Source organism: Panulirus ornatus, chromosome 16 (assembly GCF_036320965.1).
Source record: "Panulirus ornatus isolate Po-2019 chromosome 16, ASM3632096v1, whole genome shotgun sequence".
Classification (NCBI taxonomy): domain Eukaryota; kingdom Metazoa; phylum Arthropoda; class Malacostraca; order Decapoda; family Palinuridae; genus Panulirus; species Panulirus ornatus.
In genome coordinates this window covers 17,510,623-17,533,200 of record NC_092239.1, presented here as the reverse complement: position 1 = coordinate 17,533,200, position 22,578 = coordinate 17,510,623, and the positions used below count along the sequence as shown (strand labels likewise).

The 22,578-nt window shown below is 41.7% G+C and overlaps 1 protein-coding gene across 1 annotated transcript; it reads left to right on the top strand.

Moving 5' to 3' along the window:
* The first annotated feature begins 323 nt into the window (after window positions 1–323).
* LOC139754174 (type-1 angiotensin II receptor-associated protein-like) lies at window positions 324–20,713 on the top strand. The gene is made up of 6 exons (XM_071671362.1): window positions 324–606; window positions 4,009–4,043; window positions 10,079–10,190; window positions 11,772–11,844; window positions 15,609–15,755; window positions 20,294–20,713. Exons 1-6 carry the CDS (start codon window positions 520–522, stop codon window positions 20,395–20,397), a joined length of 558 nt encoding a protein of 185 aa, XP_071527463.1. The 5' UTR covers window positions 324–519; the 3' UTR covers window positions 20,398–20,713.
* The last annotated feature ends 1,865 nt before the right edge of the window (window positions 20,714–22,578 follow it).

The following is a 22,578-nucleotide window of genomic DNA, read 5'->3' as shown; positions in this document are numbered from 1 at the left end:
GTACATGAAAACTGATAAAAAGAAAATATCAATTGATTGCCTTTTGACGGTATGTCAGTGTGCCAATTACTAGCTTTCGAATGTGTGCACGTACGTACTACATATGCCCACATATTAATGTACATATTCCACGTACAAATAATTGCCACAGTACCTGGTGATATTCTCAAGGGAAGAAAAGAAAATACGACTGGCGTGGTTGCGAAACTATCAAACAGATAAATGGGAATATGGTGGTGTATGGCAGCGCCCGTGTCATTAAGGAAAACGTCTATAAGATCACGAGGCACAGAGTTACCCTCTGTGTGTATGTATGTATGTGCGCGCGGGCACTCAGCGTTTGTGAGTGTGTGCGTACCATACCCACAGTATTGCAACCAGCCAACCCCCAGTTACTGCCAGTTCCTCACTCAGCGCTCACCATCCGTCGGGGAATCTCCGTATTTAGACATGAAGTGAGATGAGCTTTGAACTATAGCAGTCACTGGTCTGTCCTGGTGTGCTTGGCCTTGATTCGAGATGGAAATGATAAAGGGAGGATTTTATTTTCTAAGAAGAGTATCTTCCACATCATTGTCAAAACAGGACAGACTAGACATTTTGTTCGTGAGTATAGTCAGTGCGTCTTTTTAAGTGCCATTGTTAACCTGATTTGAGATATGTTCGCCTCATGAATGGAAGATAGTTTTTTTTTTATCTATTTGAAAAAGACATCAGTCGTTTGTGTCAGTTTAATAATTTCACGTGAAGATGTGATTGATGTAAGGCTTATAGATCTAGAATATGGATTAAAAGAATGGGGCGTTGTTCTTAGATGTGTGTTATCTGTAAAGTTTTAGATCCACCACGGTGTTAAAGTAGCTTGCTGGAGTAGAAAATTGTTGCCGGCACTTATCTTGGGTATTGAAGATTGACACTAGTGACAGATAGTGTAGTAAATTTTGTGTTTAGTTTGGAAATCTGTCACTGGGGATATTTTTCTGGCATTAAGGTAAAACTGTATGTACATTATTGTAAAATTTCAGTTTGTGAAATTGATTTGATTTTAAGATTCTATCACCCAGCTTGATTTTAAGGTGGGTATCACAGTGGCACTGGGTAAAGCGTTGCAGGAAGTATCAAAAAGAATTAACCGTGAACTGTTTGCAGAGGATCAGAGACCATCGTGAATGTTACACAACATTCTTCATGAAGGTTATACATTCTCTACACTGTTCACGAGGGGTTAGATGCCTCATTGTTCCCATATCACCAAACTTGCTGACTTTCTAAACAGAACAGGTATAGAGCACATAAGCTAAGCCAGGTTTAAGCGGTAATGGTATTCTGGTTGACCTGTAATATAAATGACAACAGTTACGCTTAAGATTCTACTGGTCATTGAGTATGATTAGATACACTGGAGATTTATACTATCTTAGCTTGTGTTGGTCAGCTGTTTTGACTGCGACAGTTTGAGGCTGTTAACCGTGAACAGTACCAAGGCAGAGCAGTACGAAGGTACTGAAGACTGGTGATGTGTAATCCCACGAAGAATGCAATGAGCTGAAAATAGAAAGAAAAACATCAATGTTAGGTTAGTACAAAGATGAAAAGATATGAATTACTACGCGATATTGGCACTAAATAAATGCTGCTGGTAAGTTGTTTTAGACGTAATTCATCCCTGTTTTTATGTTTTTTTCACCAAAGACCTCCACTAGTTTAAGCATTTTGGTTATTCATGTAAATATTGTTTAAACCACAATTTGAACTCGAATAGAGTAGAATACATCACCGATGTCAAAAATGTTCTTTATTCTGAGTATGTTAGGGGGAAATATGGGAAGATATGTGTGATACTTAGAACATTGGAGCATTTTTTTTTTTTTTTTGTTAGGAAGAACATGCGAGCACGTGCCTGCTTGGGAAAAATATGGGGACATATGTTTCCGAGAAACGGAGCTTAGGTTTGCGAGGTACAACATAGGGATATGTGCCTTACTAGGAATAACTTGCGAGCATGAATCTCCTAGGAACAAGGGAACATGTGTGGGCAAGGAATATATGGGTAACGCGAGGGCATGTGTCTGCTAGGAACAACATAGGAGCATGTGTGCTAAGAACAACAGGTGAGCATATGGATGCAAAGGAAGAGCATGGGAGCATGTGTGGGCTAGGAACAAGGGAGTACACAGGTTAATAGGCCTCTACTTTTATTAGCCTATCAAAAGATGACGGTCATAAATGAAATCACGAGAAGGGAAATCATTTATATCGTGAAAGAGATTTATTTGATCTTCAGACTAACTCGGAATCTGTATAAACACTACCTTGAGATTATTGCATCTTTACTTTTCAAGACATAGATATTGAAACTAGAAATGGTTTTCTCGGCGCATCTGTGAAGTTCCTTCGTCTTAAAAAAAAAAGAAAAAAAAGTGGTAATTGCAAAATCAGTCGTCAGAACTATTTCAGATGAAGTAGAACAATGTTAGATGGTATGAAGATTGAGAGAAAAGACAGATTAACAATTCTAAGACGACTTTCCTATCCATATATCAAGAACTCCAGAGCATTGCATCTTATCACAATTGAAGTAGTCTATAGACGTATCAAGGATTCGCACACAAAAACGGAATCACCATATACATATTTGTTTTTCTGATACGTAATTTCCCTCATCAGCGAGGTAGCGCAAGAACTATACAAATTCTTACCAATGTACATTATTCCCAGTGTCACCGCTTCATTTTGGAACGTCATAGATCCGATCTCATTATTTCGAAACACAAGAATGACACTAAATAGCCTGAAATTAGGGAAACATACGTACTTTTATGCTAGGTTAGAGTTGTGATGTCCTGGATTTATGATGACTGAATCAATACTTCCGGAGTAATGATTAATGCCCTTGAATTACAACGATTCCGATAATTAGGATTATCCCTTTTCCTCAAACCCCATTAGTATTCCTTGATGATTCAGGTCTGCCATCACTTGAATGTTAAATTTTTATGAACAGTCCACAGCAGATTGGGAAAGTACGCCATCATCCCCAACCGTTTCTGTTGACCTTTACCACACCCAAACCGTCCACGATGGACACTGGCTGATTTCAAGGGCATATATATATATATATATATATATATATATATATATATATATATATATATATATATATATATAACGGCCTTCTCTCTGGACTTGCTGTGGTTTGCTGTGAGATCTTTTACAGTTGCACTCCAGAGGTTAATGAGTATCACGCTCCTCAAAATTTATAACCTTGTTTTAAAACCGTGTAGAATTGCAAACTTGGCGCCTTACACATGCTAACTTATTGTTATGTACTGAAGTAGTTTCCTCGGAAGGAAAGTATGCACTCTGGGGGAATAAAGACAAGGAAGATTGAAAATAGAGGAACGTAAGATGAACAAAAATGGTCCAGAGAGAGTGACTAACAGAGTGATGAAACGATGTTGATATTAGCTGAAATTAGGCTTCTTATTTTGAATGTTGGAACCATGTTATTCTATTGTTAGGTTACAAATCAAAAGGAGATTTTTTAGAGAATTTAGCTGTACTCTGCAACCTACGAGTGTTCCTCGACTTGCAACCGTACCCATCGTTATTTTACTCGGCTATTTATTGTCTACAACATTTTGGTTTTAGTTGAGTTAGGTTTTAAGTTAGACTTGGTGGGGTATAATGTCAGTTTTGATTGCTCATTAGATCATGTGATTAATGAAAGCTGGCTTACGTAAAGACGGCAACAAATGATAATGTTTATTACATTTTCTATTATTGTTTGTTTTCTTTTATTCAATTAATTTATGAATACTTTTGATATCATCTCCCCTCCTCCTGGTCCCCTAGAGGCTCATAACTCGGGAATTTTGCCTCGGTATCCGTTCCCTGCCGCTGGGCCTGATGATCAGTGGTGCAGCGTTCCAGTGTCTTATGTCATCAACACTTGTAGGAAGTTGGGATATGTTGTACCAAAGGCAATAACCTTCCTCTCTTCCACAGGGGATATTCTTCGTCCACCTGATCCTGACAGTATGGTAAATATTCCAGGCTCGTCACCATCTTGCTGCTGCTTTAGCCTTTTAGAGTTTGTTGATGGTATGGAATTATGTGCTTTTGAGATGGAAACTTTTGACCATTTGTGAGGGACTTCCTGGCTTGCTCTCACTTATGGGTGTTGGGAAAGTAGTTTTATGCTGATTGTAATGGTTATTTGCTGGAGTTCAGTAGAAATGTATGCTTTGATAACTATTTAATGCTAGATAACTTCTTTGCTAGCCTTAACGCTTGCAGATTTTTTTAGAATTATTTGTGCTATTCTTGACTATATATATATATATATATATATATATATATATATATATATATATATATATATATATATATATATGAGTGGGAGTATGGTAGTAAAAAGATACGGAATGAAACAGGACCACTTTAATCTCTTACGTTTCGAGAGATTGGACAGAATCACCTTATACAGGACTTTTATACACTCTCACAAGATCAGCTTCCTGACCGACCACGAACGCGTCCACTTGACTAGCCATTCCTGTGGTTGGATATGTTTGTTCACCTTGTTTTCTTGTGTCCCTTTTTGTGTAATATTTCAGCATCTTACCACCTTGGCCACGTGAAGTATCGCCATAAGCAACTGAGCAGCTACCACGAGGAATTTTGTGTACCGAACTTTTTTCGTTAATATTTGTGTCTGCATTTCATGTTCGCCAAGTCTTTAGTTTTTGTGTCTGACGCATATACTATTTTCATACCTGCGTTCCGTAGAGTTCTGCCCATAATCTCAGTCTTCTTATAATTTTGTTCTTTCACTGGGAGCAAACATAAGATGTATGAAATCATCTCTGTTTCTTGGTTTCCGTTACACTGAGAATTTCAAAATTGTTTATCCTGTGAACTGCCTATCTAAGAAGGGTAACTTCATTCCCTCCCCCATTTCTACAGTGAATGTTTTCGTCCACATTATTTAGCATCCTCAATTTGTTGTCTTCTCTTGCTCCACGTAGCGGTACCATGCCGATCCTCTTTCCCTGATCCTTATAGATTTATCCGCCTCTAACGTTTCCATGTACAGCGGGGCCATGACTCCACTAACAGGGGACTCCATAGCGAGGCCTCTGTGTTGCTTGTATTCTTGATTCCCAAACACAATGGCACCGAATTCCACGCACAGTGTGATAAGTTTCACGTAATCCGTCCTTCTCACTGGCAGGTCGCTCTACTCACTAATGGATCGTTTTACCGCTATTATCGCACTGTCTCCTAGAGCGTTAGTGAAAAGTGCTTTAACATCAAAACTAGCGAGTCTTTTATTACTGAAATTTAAGCACTTTAACCTTTCAGTCAAATGCGAGGAGTACCACTTATTGTTCCTGGAGTGTGATAGTGTCCGTGCTAAAGCATATGACTAGCCTGAGTGGAGCGGTACATGAGCTAGGTCTTATTGGTACCAATCCCAGGTTTGTGTACTTTTGGAAGGCCTCGCATTCTTGGAGATCTGAGTACTTCTTCCTAGAGCCTAAATAATTTCATTCCTTTCTCGATCTTGTTTAAGATCTTTCTGGTCTCGATCTTAAACCTGGTTGCCCCAGACTCTGCCAGACGCGTTCGTGGTCGGTTGGGAAGCTGATCTTGTGAGTGTACGAATCTGCTGTAAATGTGATTCTGGTCAGTTTCTCTGAAGAAGGCCTTTGGTCGAAATTTAAGAGATTTAAGTGCTTCCGTTTCACCCATACTCAATACTCCCACTCATGTCATGAATTACGTCAATATATATATATATATATATATATATATATATATATATATATATATATATATATATATATATATTTTTTTTTTTTTATTTATTTTGCTTTGTCGCTGTCTCCCGCGTTAGCGAGGTAGCGCAAGGAAACAGACGAAAGAATGGCCCAACCCGCCCACATACACATGTATATACATACATGTATATATATATATATATATATATATATATATATATATATATATATATATATATATATATATTATATATATATATATATATATATATATATATATTTAAAAAAAAAAATATATATATATATATTCCTATGAGTCCACGGGGAAAATGAAACGCGCAAAGTTGTGATCCTTTTCAATATATATATATATATATATATATATATATATATATATATATATATATATATATATATATATATATCTTTCTTTCATACTATTCGCCATTTCCCGCGTTAGCGAGGTAGCGTTAAGAACAGAGGACTGGGCCTTTTTTGGAATATCCTCACCTGGCCCCACTCTGTTCCTTCTTTTGGAAAATTAAAAAAAAAAAAAAAAAACGAGAGGGGAGGATTTCCAGCCCCCCGCTCCCTCCCCTTTTAGTCGCCTTCTACGACACGCAGGGAATACGTGGGAAGTATTCTTAATCCCCTATCCCTAGGGATAAGATAGATAGATAGATAGATAGATATTTAAGATCTTTGTAAATGAAAAAGTGAAAACGAAACTTAACTCTATCCTTTGCTCTTTAACAATGCATGACCAAATCTCGCAAGAAAGTTAATGGAAAACGGAGAGTGTTCTCTGTCGCAACATTTTCCATCTCAAGCCATAACATGTGCAGGGTATAGTGTTCTGCCTTGTAAGTAACAACGGCTGCAGAGAAGTGTTTTGCGACTTCTTTCACAAGAAGTGGCTGCAGGTCATGAATGTTGTGTTTTGCCTCATCTTTCAAAAAAAAATGTGTTGAAAACTCACTCTTGTTGCTTATGCTCTCACTCAAATCTGTTTTACTGTAAGATTTGCTTTTTTGTGTAAGTGTCATGTGGCTTGCAGTTCTTATTGGTTTAAACTAGCTCTGTGAACATCTCAGTGGTAGTAGGTATTATTTGCCGCTTGATTTTATATGTATGTTGTTGCGGTAGGTTAAGTGCTATGGAATCTAATTTGATTGCAGATTAGACCTTATTTTCTTTTCTTATTGAAATTCATCTTTCTTTCCTAATTATTATATTCTGTAATTCTATTTTTCCATGTTAAGAGCATGGTCACTATCTAGGAATTTACCAAAGTTCTGAGCCAGCTCCCTTTACCTTTCTCAGCCAATTTCTTTTTTTTTTTGTCAGTTTCCGTCGCTCAACCTGTCACAGTCACCCATACTCTACAATATAGACAAGCCAAGTCAGGCAAGTCAGAACGGCAATGGTGTTTGCTTCTTATGAGGCTGCTTCGTCATAAGACTCTTTATATGCCTGGTGCCGTCCCCAAGTCACTAAGACAAGTAGTCTTATTGCTCACGTTCTTAAACAGACGGAACTCAGTCGTGCCGTCGCGACGTACCCAGCTAGGCTTCCATTACGTTGCAGGTTTACCACCGCGCGGTGCGGCACTTGCTGTCATTCTGGAAGTTAGGCTTACGCGTTGAGGCACTTTGTTGTGGTGCGAATCCTTATACTAAGGAGACACGGAGCCAATGTGGTACACCTTTCCAGATTAACATTATAATCGACTCGCACAAGAGTCAAGTGGTATGTTAGCACAATCTCTTGTTAAATGAAGATGCTACCGGACTGGTGCTCGAACCCGAAAGCTGCTTTTCTAAAAACTCCACCACGGAGGTTAATAGTCGCCACAGACGTAGTATTTTTGCTGGAAGTAAGGCCTGGGGCTCCCATTCGGCAGCGTCACACCGCCAGTGTCCACGTATCATCTGAACCTGCCCCGTTGGACACTTGATATCCCCACAGTGTTGCTGTAGCCTCCTCGCCAACGTGTGATAGGATGGTGCATCTGTAGGAAGCGAAAATAACGAGGAAATATGAAATATTTAATGATCAATGGAAAATCTATATTGTAATTATGTATTGTTAGATTACTATCATAACTCGGCGGTATCTTGTAAATTGTTTGAATTCACGATACTGTCGGCTTGTCATATGAGTATTAAAGTGATGCCCAGAACCATCCCGCACCCTTCATGTTGGTCGGAGTGATACCCAGAACCATATCACACCCTCCATGTCAGTAGGTTGTAGGCTGCAGCCGCCCAGGGAAGTGCTGTCCTCCTGACCTATTAGTGTTGAAGTGTTGCCTAGGGTCACCTTACACCTCCGTGTCGAGGGTGTATTGTATTTTGCCTCTGATGCTAAGCTGCCAAGGTAGATTTTAAATCTTACCCCACGTCAATATTACACTCCGTCTTCCGCTCTTCCCCTTTCTTTTTCCAATTCACAAACTTTCACACACGTTTTTAGACCATCCCCCTACCCCTACACACACACAATCTCTCTCTCTCTCTCTCTCTCTCTCTCTCTCTCTCTCTCTCTCTCTCTCTCTCTCTCTCTCTCTCTCTCTCTCTCTCTCTCTCACTTCGTTAAGGGCCTCTTTCCGGAACTGGAGCCTGACTTACGTGTAACTTTATTGTACAAGCCCAGAACACCCTTTACGGGGTTGCTTCAGCTCTCAGGTTGCTTTCCAGTTAGGAGCAGAGGGTGATGGACTTCTTCGGAACGACAAGTTTCTCGACGAGACGGATGTACCCCTGTATGTCGAGTGATGATGGCCTTACCTTATATATATATATTATATATATATATATATATATATATATATATATATATATATATATATATATATATATATATATTGCATACTTGTTAGCCGTTTACTGTGGAACAGGCGATGAAAAGGCCTCACTCGCTTGCATCCATTGTCCAGCTTGAGTGGGTGTTCACGGTGAACCGATGCTCTGATTTTTTTTTTTTTTCATTCGCTATTTGTGGATCTTTTCTGATCTACCTAATGACACAGCATCGTTTGCATACAATGACCGCAGGAATAGCCCTTCTTTTTCTCCAAAGTTATATATAATACTAATGTATCTCACATTTTCTTTTAACTTTATTGCATTATTTTTCTTTCGTCGTATAACATACTTTTCCCTCCTTAGAACTCACATGATTTTCTTGCTATCAGCATCATGACTTCACGTAAGTATTGTACATCATTAGTTCTTCCAGAACGAGGGAGAGGAGAACTATTCTGCTCTACCCACGGTGTTCACGTCCTACGTAGCGATGATCGTCCACCCCTAGGTTAAGTTTTACGTCCAGGTCCAGTTCTCAGCCAGTACGGTCACTTAACTTCACACGTTCATATACGTTGGCGAATGCCTCAGCATCCCAACAAAAAATCTATCGTCATAACGTAGAAGTCATGCGCGAGAGGTAGCGAAAATCGTAACTGGAAATTTTGTTTCGAATTAGATATTGTTTAGACATGTTGCATATCCCAAAGTAAAGTGTTGTTAGATATACCTCATTGTTTAGTATATCACGTAATTATTTTCTTTTTAAATTGAAGTTTCATAACATGTGACGTACCTCCCATGCAATCTATACCTCACAACTTCATTACGATTATACCAAAGAATTACGGGACATATCAGTAATTTTCTTCTCATAATAGTAAAGCATTCCTTGGGATTTATTTCTTCACACAGTTTCACCTAGATGTGTGATCATTCGAGGTTTTCATCCATGTTACTTCTGGTTGACACGTCGAGTGTGGTAGCCGAGTCTGGTACTGGAAAAAAGTGTAAGCGTATGTAATGAACCACCTTCGTAACATCTGTTGTTAAGCGAATCTGGTCACAGGGTTAGACAAAGACCCTGTATGACTTGTGTAATCCTTTGGTACGACCGGTCGCTCATGGGGTGAGTGTGGCTGCCGCAGTGAATTAATTACTGATATCAACAAACGCTAGATCCGTGTGCTTAGATTTACCAGGTGCAGGATATCAAGATTTAACATGTTTTACATTTACCATGCACTGAATTTACCATGTGTTAAAAGTACCACATACTAGATTTACCTTGCACTAGAGTTGTTATGTGCTAGATTTATCATGTTCTGAATTTGAAGTATCCTAGATTTTTCATGAGCCATATATATACCATATACTGGATATACCACGTACTGAATTCACTGTGTACCAGAGTTGCCAAGGCTAGATTTACCATGTAGTGGATTTGCCATGTACCAAGTGTAAGACGTGATATTGCTTTTGCAGGAGCAACCTCTGTGGGTGTCTGCCCCAGAGCTTCATCATCTACAACACCCTCTTCTTGCTTACCCTCGTATGGAGCCTACATCACAGAGAGTCTGAGGAGGCTCCCTTCATGGTGAGTCACAGGAAGCGCCCCGTCTCTCTCTCTCTCTCTCTCTCTCTCTCTCTCTCTCTCTCTCTCTCTCTCTCTCTCTCTCTCTCTCTCTCTCTCTCTCTCCTTCCCATTGTTCATGGTGAGTCTCAGGAGGGCCTTCCCTCGTGGTGAGTAGGCGTTGTTACTCTATACTGGGGGGTGGGGGGTCTGAGAAGTCTTCGTTTGTGGTGAGTCACTGGGGAGTGCGTTCATGGTGAGTCACTGCATAGGACAGTCCGAGGATTCTCCATCCAGGTTGGGTCATGAGTTGAGGAGAGCCACGCGCTTGTTATTTGAGCCTGGGGTGAGTCTGTAGAGGTCCTGTTCATGAGAAGTCTGAGATTCTGACTGTTGTGAGTCCAGGTTTGGCTGTACCATCGGGCCCAAGAGCCGTTGCAACGTGCTCAAGGGTCGTACCGTTGTGCTCAGTGGCCGAAGTGTCGTACTCTGGAGACATACAGTCGTGTTCAAGGATCCTAGCTCATATCTACTGGTTGGACTTCACAGGCAAATGAAGCTTTGGTGTCTGCCACCTGGATTTTCCTTATCTTCCTTTTTTTTGCCAAGTTTTTCATGATTCTCATCTGTCATGAGCGGCGGACTAGAGATCCTTGCACGGAAGCCTGCAGCAGAGCCACAGTGGAGGATGCAAAGTGGCTTACACCTTACGCTGCAGATTTGTTATTTTGGAGTCTTTTTATTCTGGTAAGACCTGGTTCAGTGGCTCTGAGGTGCGCTAGCCCAGGCTTTGTCAACAGTCCAGAAGTCATGGGTTCGGAGCTTCACTCATCAAGCACAAAGCAGTCCAGTCGTCTCGATTCGAAGTTGTACTAATCATCAAACGAGTCAAGGACAAACAGAAATCCTGAAGTCAGGGTTCGTTGCTTCACTTTTCATCAATGAGGTCAGGGACACGGCAGTCTAGAGGTCAATGGTTCGGAGCTTTTATCATGAAGTGGGTCAAGGACACAGAGGGCGAATGTTTGCTTGACCTAGAGGTACAGGACGGTACCATCCTTGATACCTCTACATAATGGCGTGACCCAAGGATTATACCAAGGGTCGCACCGTCGTGATCGAGGGTCATACCATCCTGATCGAGGGTCGTACCGTCTTGGATATGTCGCAGCTCTTGTTTATGTCTGTGGCCAGTGCCTGACGTAAGTTTTCGCCTGGGTCATGAAGGACGACTGGCGTGGGTGTTGCCCCATTATTCAGCAGAGCAGGTGAGGCTTCACGTAGTAGGATATAGTAGCTCTGAATGGACAGTTCAAAGGAATAATTCTGATCTTAAAAACTCGTGGGTCAAAATATTTTTTGCATTAATATATTATGGATTATATTTCTTGGGATATTTATGGAAAAACTTACAGAAATTGTTCGTTCTTTAAAATAGATTTATTACAAAGTCTGTCGCAATTTATACGACCTTTTCAATTAAAAATGACAGCTATAAGTATATACAGGCACTGAGCTCACATATGTCTGCCTTTATTGTGGTGCACATGAGTACAGCCCTTACACTGAGGCATCGAATATTGATTGTTATTCCTTTTATTTCAGGCTCTGTGTACAAACGTCCTGGCCATAGTATTCGACACGGTGAACCTCACATTGTTCTGGCCCTTCATCATGAGTAAGTGCTTTCACATCTGGTGTCATCTGTCCTGCAAAATGTACCCAGAAGTAATGATAGTTATGGCCTTCATGCTTTTTTGCCTCAGTTGGGAAGTGATACACCGCAGAACGTCCTCTTGGATGCATATCGTGATACTGGATAGTGTTGTTACTGATCATGACGCTTCACGGATCGTTCGGGGTTGAACCAACATAAGTTGGAAGTCTTAGTTGAGGCAGACGGTTCCCAGTGGATCCATCCGTTCATCCTCTTCTAGGGACTAGTTGATAAACTGGGTAACTGGCTTAGAGTAAATATATATATATATATATATATATATATATATATATATATATATATATATATATATATATATACATATATATCATAGCGTTAATTAGGGCATTCAATCACCTGCTCTCTCAGCTGACATGAAATAAATAAAGAAAATTACTTTTTGCAGCAGTGCCATTAACAGTATATGACTATAGCTGTAGTGTTGCCAGTAATAGCATCTCATTGTATAGTCAGTCATAGGGCCGGTCACCAAAACATGATCCTTTTTTTCTGCGCGTGCGCAAAAAATGTTGGTGGACAAAATAACAATTATGACCGCTTAATTAGCTGTGAATATGATGTCAGTTTGCTACAGATCTTTGGATTCTGCGGCACACACACACACACACACAAAAAAGATTCAAAGTAACTTGTTTCAGTTGAAGAAGACGCTTAACAGATCCTTAATTTCTGACGGATGGTTGGCCAGACAGACCTAGGCATGGCCAGATGTTTCTTTTGGAGGTATTTTTCTTTATCAAACTCAGGCCATCCGGAAGTTTCACCAAATTAGATGAAAGAACATGCAAATCCCATGAAGTATGCAGGTAAGTCTTTAGATTTTGAATGATCTTTTTTTATTTGTAAATAATTTTGTAAATAATTTCTCTGTAAGTTCTGCTCTTTCTAATATCACCATGAAACCAGATGGACGTTAGTGGAGCTGTCATCCCACCAGTTCCCAGCTGGGATAGGCCTGTTTCTGAACCGTGTTGCAAGAGCCCAAACCTTGATATGCAAAACAAAATATTTAAAGTAACGACTAGATACTTGTTTACATTTAAGCTAGGCTTTACGAGCAGAAACTAAAGTACTAAAGAAAGAGATCAGTTATCACCAATTAAATGAATTCCGCATACTCTCACGTCATTATCTGGGCCAGGTTTAACGTCTTTTCGATTGATAGCTACCAACCAAAATGTCCATTCGAGTTTTTTTCTTTGTACAACTGGAACCCAAATTTGAACCGGTAGTTTGCCGATTGGCACATTCGTTAACGATACAGTTGTTCACCGTGATGGAAAACGTAAAACCAAGAGATCTTACAGAGAAAACATTGCTAAATGCTCCGTAAGAGAATACAAAGATAATTGAAAGCCAAAGCGCAATCTTTAATGTTGATGTTTTGCCCACCAACCTTTTAGGAGAGTCACGTTACATCGGTATTGAAGTCATGTCGACTGTTCCTATAGCGTTGCTGGGCCAACATCAGACTATAACCGTATAGTCCAGGTGGAGCTCCAACAAGGCGTATGACAGGCGTTGGGATTACATGTGCTCATGAATGCTATCCGTGATGACTCGTCAGACATGAGAACAATACCTGTACACACTCTTCCTCATGCCATTCTTCTCCAGGGTCGTAACTGCTCTCAACTATTCATCCAAATCCCCTTCACCCGTCTCAGAAAACACCAGATCATTTGAACCTAAAGTCTGCGTGAATGACCAATGGATGCTGCTGTATAAAGTCTCCACATTTCATACCAGTTTAACAACTTAGATGGCCACCTCGGGAAAATAAAAAAATGTCCTTCGATTGGTTGAAGGTTCTATTTTTTAATACAATGCAGTTAGATTTAACAGAAGTGATTGATGGATGGTCGTCTCCCGATCGCCTCATTTCGTGACGTCCAGTGTTGTGATAGGCTAGCAATACAGGCCCGCCTCAACCTCTGGTTTTCCCTTCATTTCGCCTCGTTAACGCACCAGGTTCCTACGGTAAGGTACACGACACTTGGCTCTGCTGATGATGTTTTGAAGTTAGCTTGAACCTTCTTAATCTTCCCTGGTGGTACAGCGACATCTCTCTAGTACTTACCCTTCTCCGCACGGTACTGTAAGATCTCTGGGGTACTTACTCACCCCGCAAGGTGCATTAGAGTCTCTGTGGTACTGATCGTTTCCTTCAGTTCCAGGTACAAAAAAGTGCATGTCTTGGAGAGGGTAATTAGCAGACCTTACTTGGAGGAGACGGGAGCCGCTGCTCTATCCTCGTCGAAGTCATCACGTCCTGAAGTGATAGCCTTATACATGACCCCACCAGCATGATCTTAACCCCGCCGCCATGATCTTAACCCCACCGCCATGATCCTAACCCCATCACCATGATCCCAACCCCACTACCATGATCTTAACCCCATCATCATGATCTTAACCCCATCACCATGATCCTAATCCTACCACCATGATCCCAACCCCACTACCATGATCTTAACCCGACCACCATGATCCCAACCCCACCGCCATGATCTTAACCCCACCGCCATGATCCTAACCCCATCACCATGACCCCAACCTCACCACCATGATCTTAACCCCATCACCATGATCCTAATCCTACCACCATGATCCCAGCCCCACTGCCATGATCTTAACCCGACCACCATGATCCTAACCCCACCGCCATGATCTTAACCCCATCACCATGATTCTAATCCTGCCACCATGATCCCAGCCCCACCACCATGATCCCAACCTCACCACCATGATCCCAACCTCACCACCATGATCCGAACCCCATCATTATTGTCCTAACCCTACCACTATGATCACAACCTCACTACCTTGTTCCAACTCTGCTGCAATGACATTGATCCCAAAACCATGATCCAAACCCCAAAATTCTGACCCCATTACAATGACCCTGATATCACTACCATGGTAACAACCAGACCCCCATGATTCCAATCCCACTACCATGATCCTGACCCCGGTACCATGACCTCAACCCACCACCATGATTCCAACCCCACTTTCGTGATCCTAAACCACCACCATGATCACAACCCCACCACCATGATTCCAACCCCACTTTCGTGATCCTAAACCACCACCATGATCACAACCTCACCACCATGATTCCAACCCCACTTTCGTGATCCTAAACCACCACCATGATCACAACCCCACCACCATGATTCCAACCCTACTTTCGTGATCCTAAACCACCACCATGATCTCACATTTACTGCCTGAGACAGGACTAGCGTTATCATACGAGACAGAAACCTTTCTTTAGTTATAATTTCCTGTAAGATAACACCATCTTTAATCTGTTCTGCGATTACCAATAACATGCTTCTTTCTTTGTATTGAAACCTTAGTCTTATCTTCTTCTTTGTTACTCTTTACATTGATAATCAAGATATATTCACCTATCCCTCACGGTTGGCCAAGCAACACACCCTCAGCAAATTGTGTTGTAACCTTGACCTGTACTGTATACATATGATGTATACATGTGTCTCATAAGCCATATATATACATTTGTTTCAGTACCCTCCACAATGCATTCCAGTCCTCTGTCGTATGCCTTTTGCCAAGATCAGGAACGTTGCATGACGGCTTCTTTCGTCCTGCACTCTTCCTTTACCCATATCAACAGAGACGATTTGATCTTGTCGCCTGTGTCACCCAAGGTTACAGGGAGTTCCTCTTTCCAGCGGGAACCATGAGGTTTGGAGCGACGATGGCCGTCCTGAACTTGGTGGTGCGTCCTTTGTCCAGTTTCTTGCTCTTCCGCGTCGTGCAGGACAGGGCAGAGGCGCTCGGCGGCTCCAGTCTTCCGTCTGGCTTCGAAGGCTTTTTCGGTCAGTGTTCAGGATTTCATTTTATTTTTTAGCATCTGAGAGAGAGAGAGAGAGAGAGAGAGAGAGAGAGAGAGAGAGAGAGAGAGAGAGAGAGAGAGAGAGAGATGTTTGAGAGGTTTTTCACTTCCTCCAAAAATCGTAAATACTTTTCCTTATCTCTCCCTTTTTTTTCCCCTCTCATGATCTCTTTGTGTTTCACTTATGGCCAGTTCTTGATGTGGACTTTGGTCCGTGACTGGAGCCTCCAACGTAAAAGAGAAAAAGTGCGATCATGGAGATTACCATGTTTTCTTATCTGACTCCTTCAGTCTTGTTTACGCGTTTCTTTCGTGTCTGGTGGGTAGTTTCTCACGAGGTGGCCATTGCAAGGATGTTCGCCGAACAAGGTCAGATCTCGAGAAAGCAAAATCAATGTTCGAAGGATTTGCTTGCGTGTTCCCTGCCGGGTATGTAACTCTAGGACACCCTCTCTGGTGCTCCTGCGGTCTGAGGCTTTGCAAATAGAGTAGTCACTCGCTAGGAAATTGATACATTCCTAGTCTTCGACTAGACTATACTCCTTTTCGTCCACTGACAATGATACAACGCCTCCGAAGGCGACATTCGCGCTAATATAAGCACCTCATTCGTTATGCCAGTGGAACTCTTGGCAAACTTCAGGTCGTGGCTCCTTCGGGAAGGTGGAGCGAGAAGACCTAGTAACATTCTTGGAACAGATCCGTCGTTGATCTTCGTCTGAAAAGTTCTGCGGCTGCAGCACATCGCGACAGGAGGATAGTCATGAGACGGGTGTTCGTGGTGAGGCGAAGGGTCGGGCTGCTTTCGTGGTAAGATGACTGTGTTCAGCTGCTGTGCGGGGAGAGTGACTGGAACGCGGCACCTGAAGGTCCCGTGCACAAGGCAAACCAGAGAGGTAGCAGAATAGAATAGAATAGCGACGAATGGCAGTATCATTGAATTACGGTACATGAAAAGTGTTCAGGGTGTTAGGGGACAAGTTTGAGTGCTGTTCAAGAGGCAAAATTTGAAGTGCAAGGTAATGTACTCTGGTATGTTAAAAATGGAGGTGAGTATCAGCAGTGGACGAAGTCGACAATGAACTTTTCTCGAAGCGGGAAGGACGTGTTGGAGGCAAGAGAGGGTTGTAAGACTGAGGTGCCGAGGGTCGCGAATGTCCAGACTGGCGTATATATTGAGGCTGAAAATATAGCGGAAATGTAATCATGACTCAAGTGGGTCTGTACCAAACAAAAGATGGTACTTGGACGGCGCACGTCCTTGTCTGCACGGATATATCCTTTGTTACGTACGCCTAACGTACCTGTGTTTTCTCTAAGAAGATAAATATACATCTCTATGGACATGAAAAGCATTATTTCACTCGCTGAGAACGACCAGTTGAATGATTATTTACTTTCCACGCTTCTTCATACCAAGACACAAAATACTAACAAAGAGGCAGACAGACAGATCATAAGTGTCTTCCTACAGACAGACAGATCATAAGTGTCTTCCTACAGACAGACAGATCGCAACAGAGTCTTCCTACAGACAGACAGATCGCAACAGAGTCTTCCTACAGACAGACAGATCGCAACAGTGTCTTCCTTGGAAGGGATGGGAGTCAAGTGTAATTATTTAGACGTATGTTAGGCGCAGGTTGTTATCAGTCAATGTATCAAGATGATAAACGTTCTTTAATCGAAGGACGTCTACATAGGTAGAGACTGGCGGGTTACCTGTGCACCAGATAAAGATGAAAGTGAGTTGAAAGGTAATTAGAAGGAAATAAAAGAAAAAGATGGAAGTGCGGAAGAGGAAATGCAATGTGGATTATCATTTGGAGATAGAGAGGTTCAGACACCAAATGTAGTGTTTGCTCAATAAATAGTTCAAAAGAGGGAAGAGATGCAGTATGTTGGAAAGATGTGAAGAGAACAATTGAGTAGTGGTGATCGTATGATACTTAAAGCTGTTGAAAAATTGAAAAAGAGATTTGAAGAGAGCAAGCCAAGCATTGTAGTTAGACTAGAATGAGAGGTACGAGTTTTATGAAAGATAACAGATTAACCAGTAAAAACCACGAAAAGGTAAATGAAGCTTATAACAAGATAAGAATGTTTTCTATGTGGGGTTGATAAGGTAGATAGCAAGAAGGACGCATCAGACTGAATATGAGAGTAGCTATACCTTGCATGAAGCGAACGACACGAGACGTGAAAGATGTAGCTAACAGGTACAAGATCCTGGAGGCCACAGGTATAATGTCTTGGAAGCCACAGTTACAAAACCCTGAATGCCACAGTTACAAGATCCTGGAGGCCACAGCGAACTCCCAGTATCCGCTGTGGTTTATGGTAAAGAAACATTCTTGAGGGGAGTGATGAGAAATCGTCATGAAACAAGAGGCACAGCAATCCCCTGGGCCTGGAGGAAATATCGGGAAGGATGCTGACCAAGAGGAGCGTAGGAGGCTGAAGCGATGGACCGAAGGGAGGGTAAGATCTTAGCCAGTAGGGTGGACGGAGGCAAAGTATATCGAACCATCATCTAACTGCCACCTCTTGACTTACTTCTGCCTATGCTATCAGCAGTCTGATCTTAAATCTTCCTCTGATGGTGTCCATACGCTCCTTCCCTAAACTAACAACTTCCTTCACTATCAACACGTTGTTAGGTCGCTTACCGACATCCACCCTTGCATAAGTAGTTTAGAATTACAAAAAAAAAAAAAAAAAACAGTTGTAGTAGTAGTTAGACTTTCCTGCACGTCCCATCACTAATTGGGAATCGATGAAGAAAATAGTGGGGGCTAGGTCGTAAGTGAATGGGGTTAAATGTTTGTCACTGGGTTTGGACGGAGACAAGATCGTGTGCCAAGTGGATGATCGGTGCCTTCCCATCATGTACCAGTAAGCTTCTTGGGCGGGAGGGAACAATGATCTGACAGCATTATTGAGAGCGACAGTCTCGAAACTCCGGATGAAGAGGCGGGTTCCACGGAGGAAAGTTGGACTAGAACCTGATGTTTGTTCTCAGATAATTACGGCGAAGCTGTAGTTGAAGTGTGAGAAGATTTCGGTGGTTATGAAGAAAAGATGGGTGATGAATACTGTAGCCAGTTATTGGAATGAATGCCTTTTACTGAAGTAGTATAAATCACAATGAAGTGGCTCAGTTAGAGCAAGTGATGGCTTGCTTCATCAACCAGGAACCATATCAGTTCAGTTTTTACTCTGCTGGAACGATGTCGAAGGTTATTGTAAATACATGTAAACGAACAGATGCTTCAGTCTTGATTGGGAAGTTTTGGGATAGTGCTGTGTGCCAGTGATTAATGCCAATGCAGTCTTGGTGGGAGATGCAAGTTCTGAGTTTAGTGAGGTGTATAAGAAAAGCTGTAGACACTTAGAGGTATGTTCGTACGTAATATAAATTTATTGCAATCCAGGGGCTTTAAGGGTGAATAGATCAAAGGTATGTTGAAAGGATCTTACATATTTAGATCACCAACGACAGTGGCTCGTAGTAGTTAAGAAGGTGGCGATCACGCGTCAAATGCTGGAATCATTATAGCCTCTTAAGCACAACCGTTCGACCCTTAGTTATGATGACATAATCTTTGACTTCACGCTTCAGGATTACGCCACAGGTTCACACAGTCATACCCAAGTGTCATACCGCCGTGTTCAAGTGTCATACCGCCGTGTTCAAGTGTCATACCGCCGTGTTCAAGTGTCATACCGCCGTGTTCAAGTGTCGTACCGCCGTGTTCAAGTGTCGTACCGCCATGTTCAAGTGTCGTGCCGCCGTGTTCAAGTGTCGTACCGCCGTGTTCAAGTGTCATACCGCCGTGTTCAAGTGTCATACCGCCGTGTTCAAGTGTCGTACCGCCATGTTCAAATGTCGTACCGCCGTGTTTATGAGTCATACTCAAGGGTCGTACGTACATATTGTTAAGCAATAATCATGTTATGCTACACTTAACGGCAGTAAATTTATATTAGAGTTATATCACCTTACTCTATTTAAGATGGTGGAAGCGCTTCACTCTCTCTACGTAAGTTTTGGGTTCATTTGCATAAAAGCCCTTACAGCATAGGGCACCGTTTTGTACATGCGATTTGAACAAACCTTCAAATTCCAGTCATTCGTTTTGACTACATCCTGGGCATGGTGAAGGCTCCCTGAACTTTGTGTTTTGTCAATCTTGAAGGGTTCCTGCGAGTCAAATGTTGTACATCCTCTGAATTTCACTATATCCACCCAGGGAGGCTGTTTCCCCGTGAATGTAAAATGCTGCAAGCATATCCATGCATAAGAGGAAGTTGTTAGCTTTGGGCTGTTGAAAAAGCGGCACTCACTTCTGTGGTCTGGTTTAAGGTTCCGTTGCTGCTGCATTATTCAGGCCAGAGGTAAAGTCCATTTTTTATCATTTTTTTTCTCTTTGATGTCTCCGTTTCGCTGTTATTTTTGTCTCCTGATTTAAATTTCATTTTCACAGTTTCCCTCTGATTCAGTGGAGTTTCTGTCCACAGCTCCTCGAAACCGCGGCCCTTATCTGGACATAGACCAGAATGCCGAGCCCAGTCCTCCGTCTGCCACCAACACAGAGAACCTCCCAACCTTAACGTTGGAATAGCACAAGGGGAATCCGCCACCACCATCATCTCAAAAGACAAGCCACGCGACACATGATATGGCCTACGCAGTTTTGACAGTCCGTAATTAATCGTTATAAGTTGGTAGTGCAAAGGGTCGTTCTCATACATCTCTACAACTTGGTAGTTTAACTGTATAGGTGTATTGTTAACGGGAGATATAGTTATGTCTGTCTGACACAGACTTCACGATGCTCTGGTGGGTGATAGTACCGACAAAGGCAATATATATATATATATATATATATATATATATATATATATATATATATATATATATATATATATATATATATATATCTATATTATATATATATATATATATATATATATATATATATATATATATATATATATATATATATATATATACTTATATTATTTTGCTTTGTCGCTGTCTCCCGCGTTAGCGAGGTAGCGCAAGGAAACAGACGAAAGAATGGCCCAACCCACCCACATACACATGTATATACATACACGTCCACACACGCAAATATACATACCTATACATCTCAACGTATACATATATATATACACACACAGACATATACATATATACACGTGTACATAATTCATACTGTCTGCCTTTATTCATTCCCATCGCCACCCCGCCACAAATGTAATAACAACCCCCTCCCCCCTCATGTGCGCGAGGTAGCGCTAGGAAGACAACAAAGGCCCCATTCGTTCACACTCAGGCTCTAGCTGTCATGTAATAATGCACCGAAACCACAGCTCCTTTTCCACATCCAGGCCCCACAGAGCTTTCCATGGTTTACCCCAGACGCTTCACATGCCTTGGTTCAATCCATTGACAGCACGTCGACCCCGGTATACCACATCGTTCCAGTTCACTCTATTCCTTGCACGCCTTTCACCCTCCTGCATGTTCAGGCCCCAATCACTCAAAATCATTTTCACTCCATCTTTCTACCTCCAATTAGGTTTCCCACTTCGCGTTCCCTCCACCTCAGACACATATATCCTCTTGGTCAATCTTTCCTCACTCATTCTCTCCATGTGACCAAACCATTTCAAAACACCCTCTTCTGCTCTCTCAACCACACTCTTTCTGTTACCACACATCTCTCTTACCCTATCATTACTTACTCGATCAAACCACCTCACACCACATATTGTCCTCAAACATCTCATTTCCAGCACATCCACTCTCCTGCGCACAATTCTATCCATAGCCCACGCCTCGCAACCATACAACATTGTTGGAACCACAATTCCTTCAAACATACCCATTTTTGCTTTCCGAGATAATGTTCTCGACTTCCACACATTCTTCAAGGCTCCCAGAATTTTCGCCCCCTCCCCCACCCTATGATTCACTTCCGCTTCCATGGTTCCATCCGCTGCCAAATTCACTCCCAGACTTCTAAAACACTTCACTACCTCCAGTTTTTCTCCATTCAAACTTACCTCCCAATTGACTTGACCCTCAACCCTGCTGTACCTAATAACCTTACTCTTATTCACATTTACTCTCAACTTTCTTCTTTCACACTTTTTACCAAACTCAGTCACCAGCTTCTGCAGTTTCTCACATGAATCAGCCACCAGCGCTGTATCATCAGCGAACAACAACTGACTCACTTCCCAAGCTCTCTCATCCACAACAGACTACATACTTGCCCCTCTTTCCAAAACTCTTGCATTCACCTCCCTAACAACCCCATCCACAAACAAAAAAAAAACAACCGTGGAAACATCACACACCCCTGTCGCAAACCTACATTCACTAAGAACCAATCACTTTCCTCTCTTCCTACACGTACACATCCTCGATAAAAACTTTTCACTGCTTCTAACAACTTGCCTCCCACACCATATATTCTTAATACCTTCCACAGAGCATCTCTATCAACTCTATCATATGCCTTCTCCAGATCCATAAATGCTACATACAAATCCATTTGCTTTTCTAAGTATTTCTCACATACATTCTTCAAAACAAACACCTGATCCACACATCCTCTACCACTTCTGAAACCACACTGCTCTTCCCCAATCTGATGCTCTGTACATGCATTCACCCTCTCAATCAATACCCTCCCATATAGTTTACCAGGAATACTCAACAAACTTATACCTCTGAAATTTGAGCACTCACTCTTATCCCCTTTACCTTTGTACAAGGGCACTATGCAATA

Bases quoted from the DNA above. Each gene is read 5' to 3' on its own strand.
- LOC139754174 (XM_071671362.1), top strand. From the start codon at position 520: ATGGAAATGATAAAGGGAGGATTTTATTTTCTAAGAAGAGTATCTTCC. The intron at 4,044-10,078 runs GTAAATATTCCA...TTGCTTTTGCAG, and splicing joins CACCTGATCCTGACAGTATG to GAGCAACCTCTGTGGGTGTC. The intron at 15,756-20,293 runs GTCAGTGTTCAG...TTCTGTCCACAG, and splicing joins TGGCTTCGAAGGCTTTTTCG to CTCCTCGAAACCGCGGCCCT.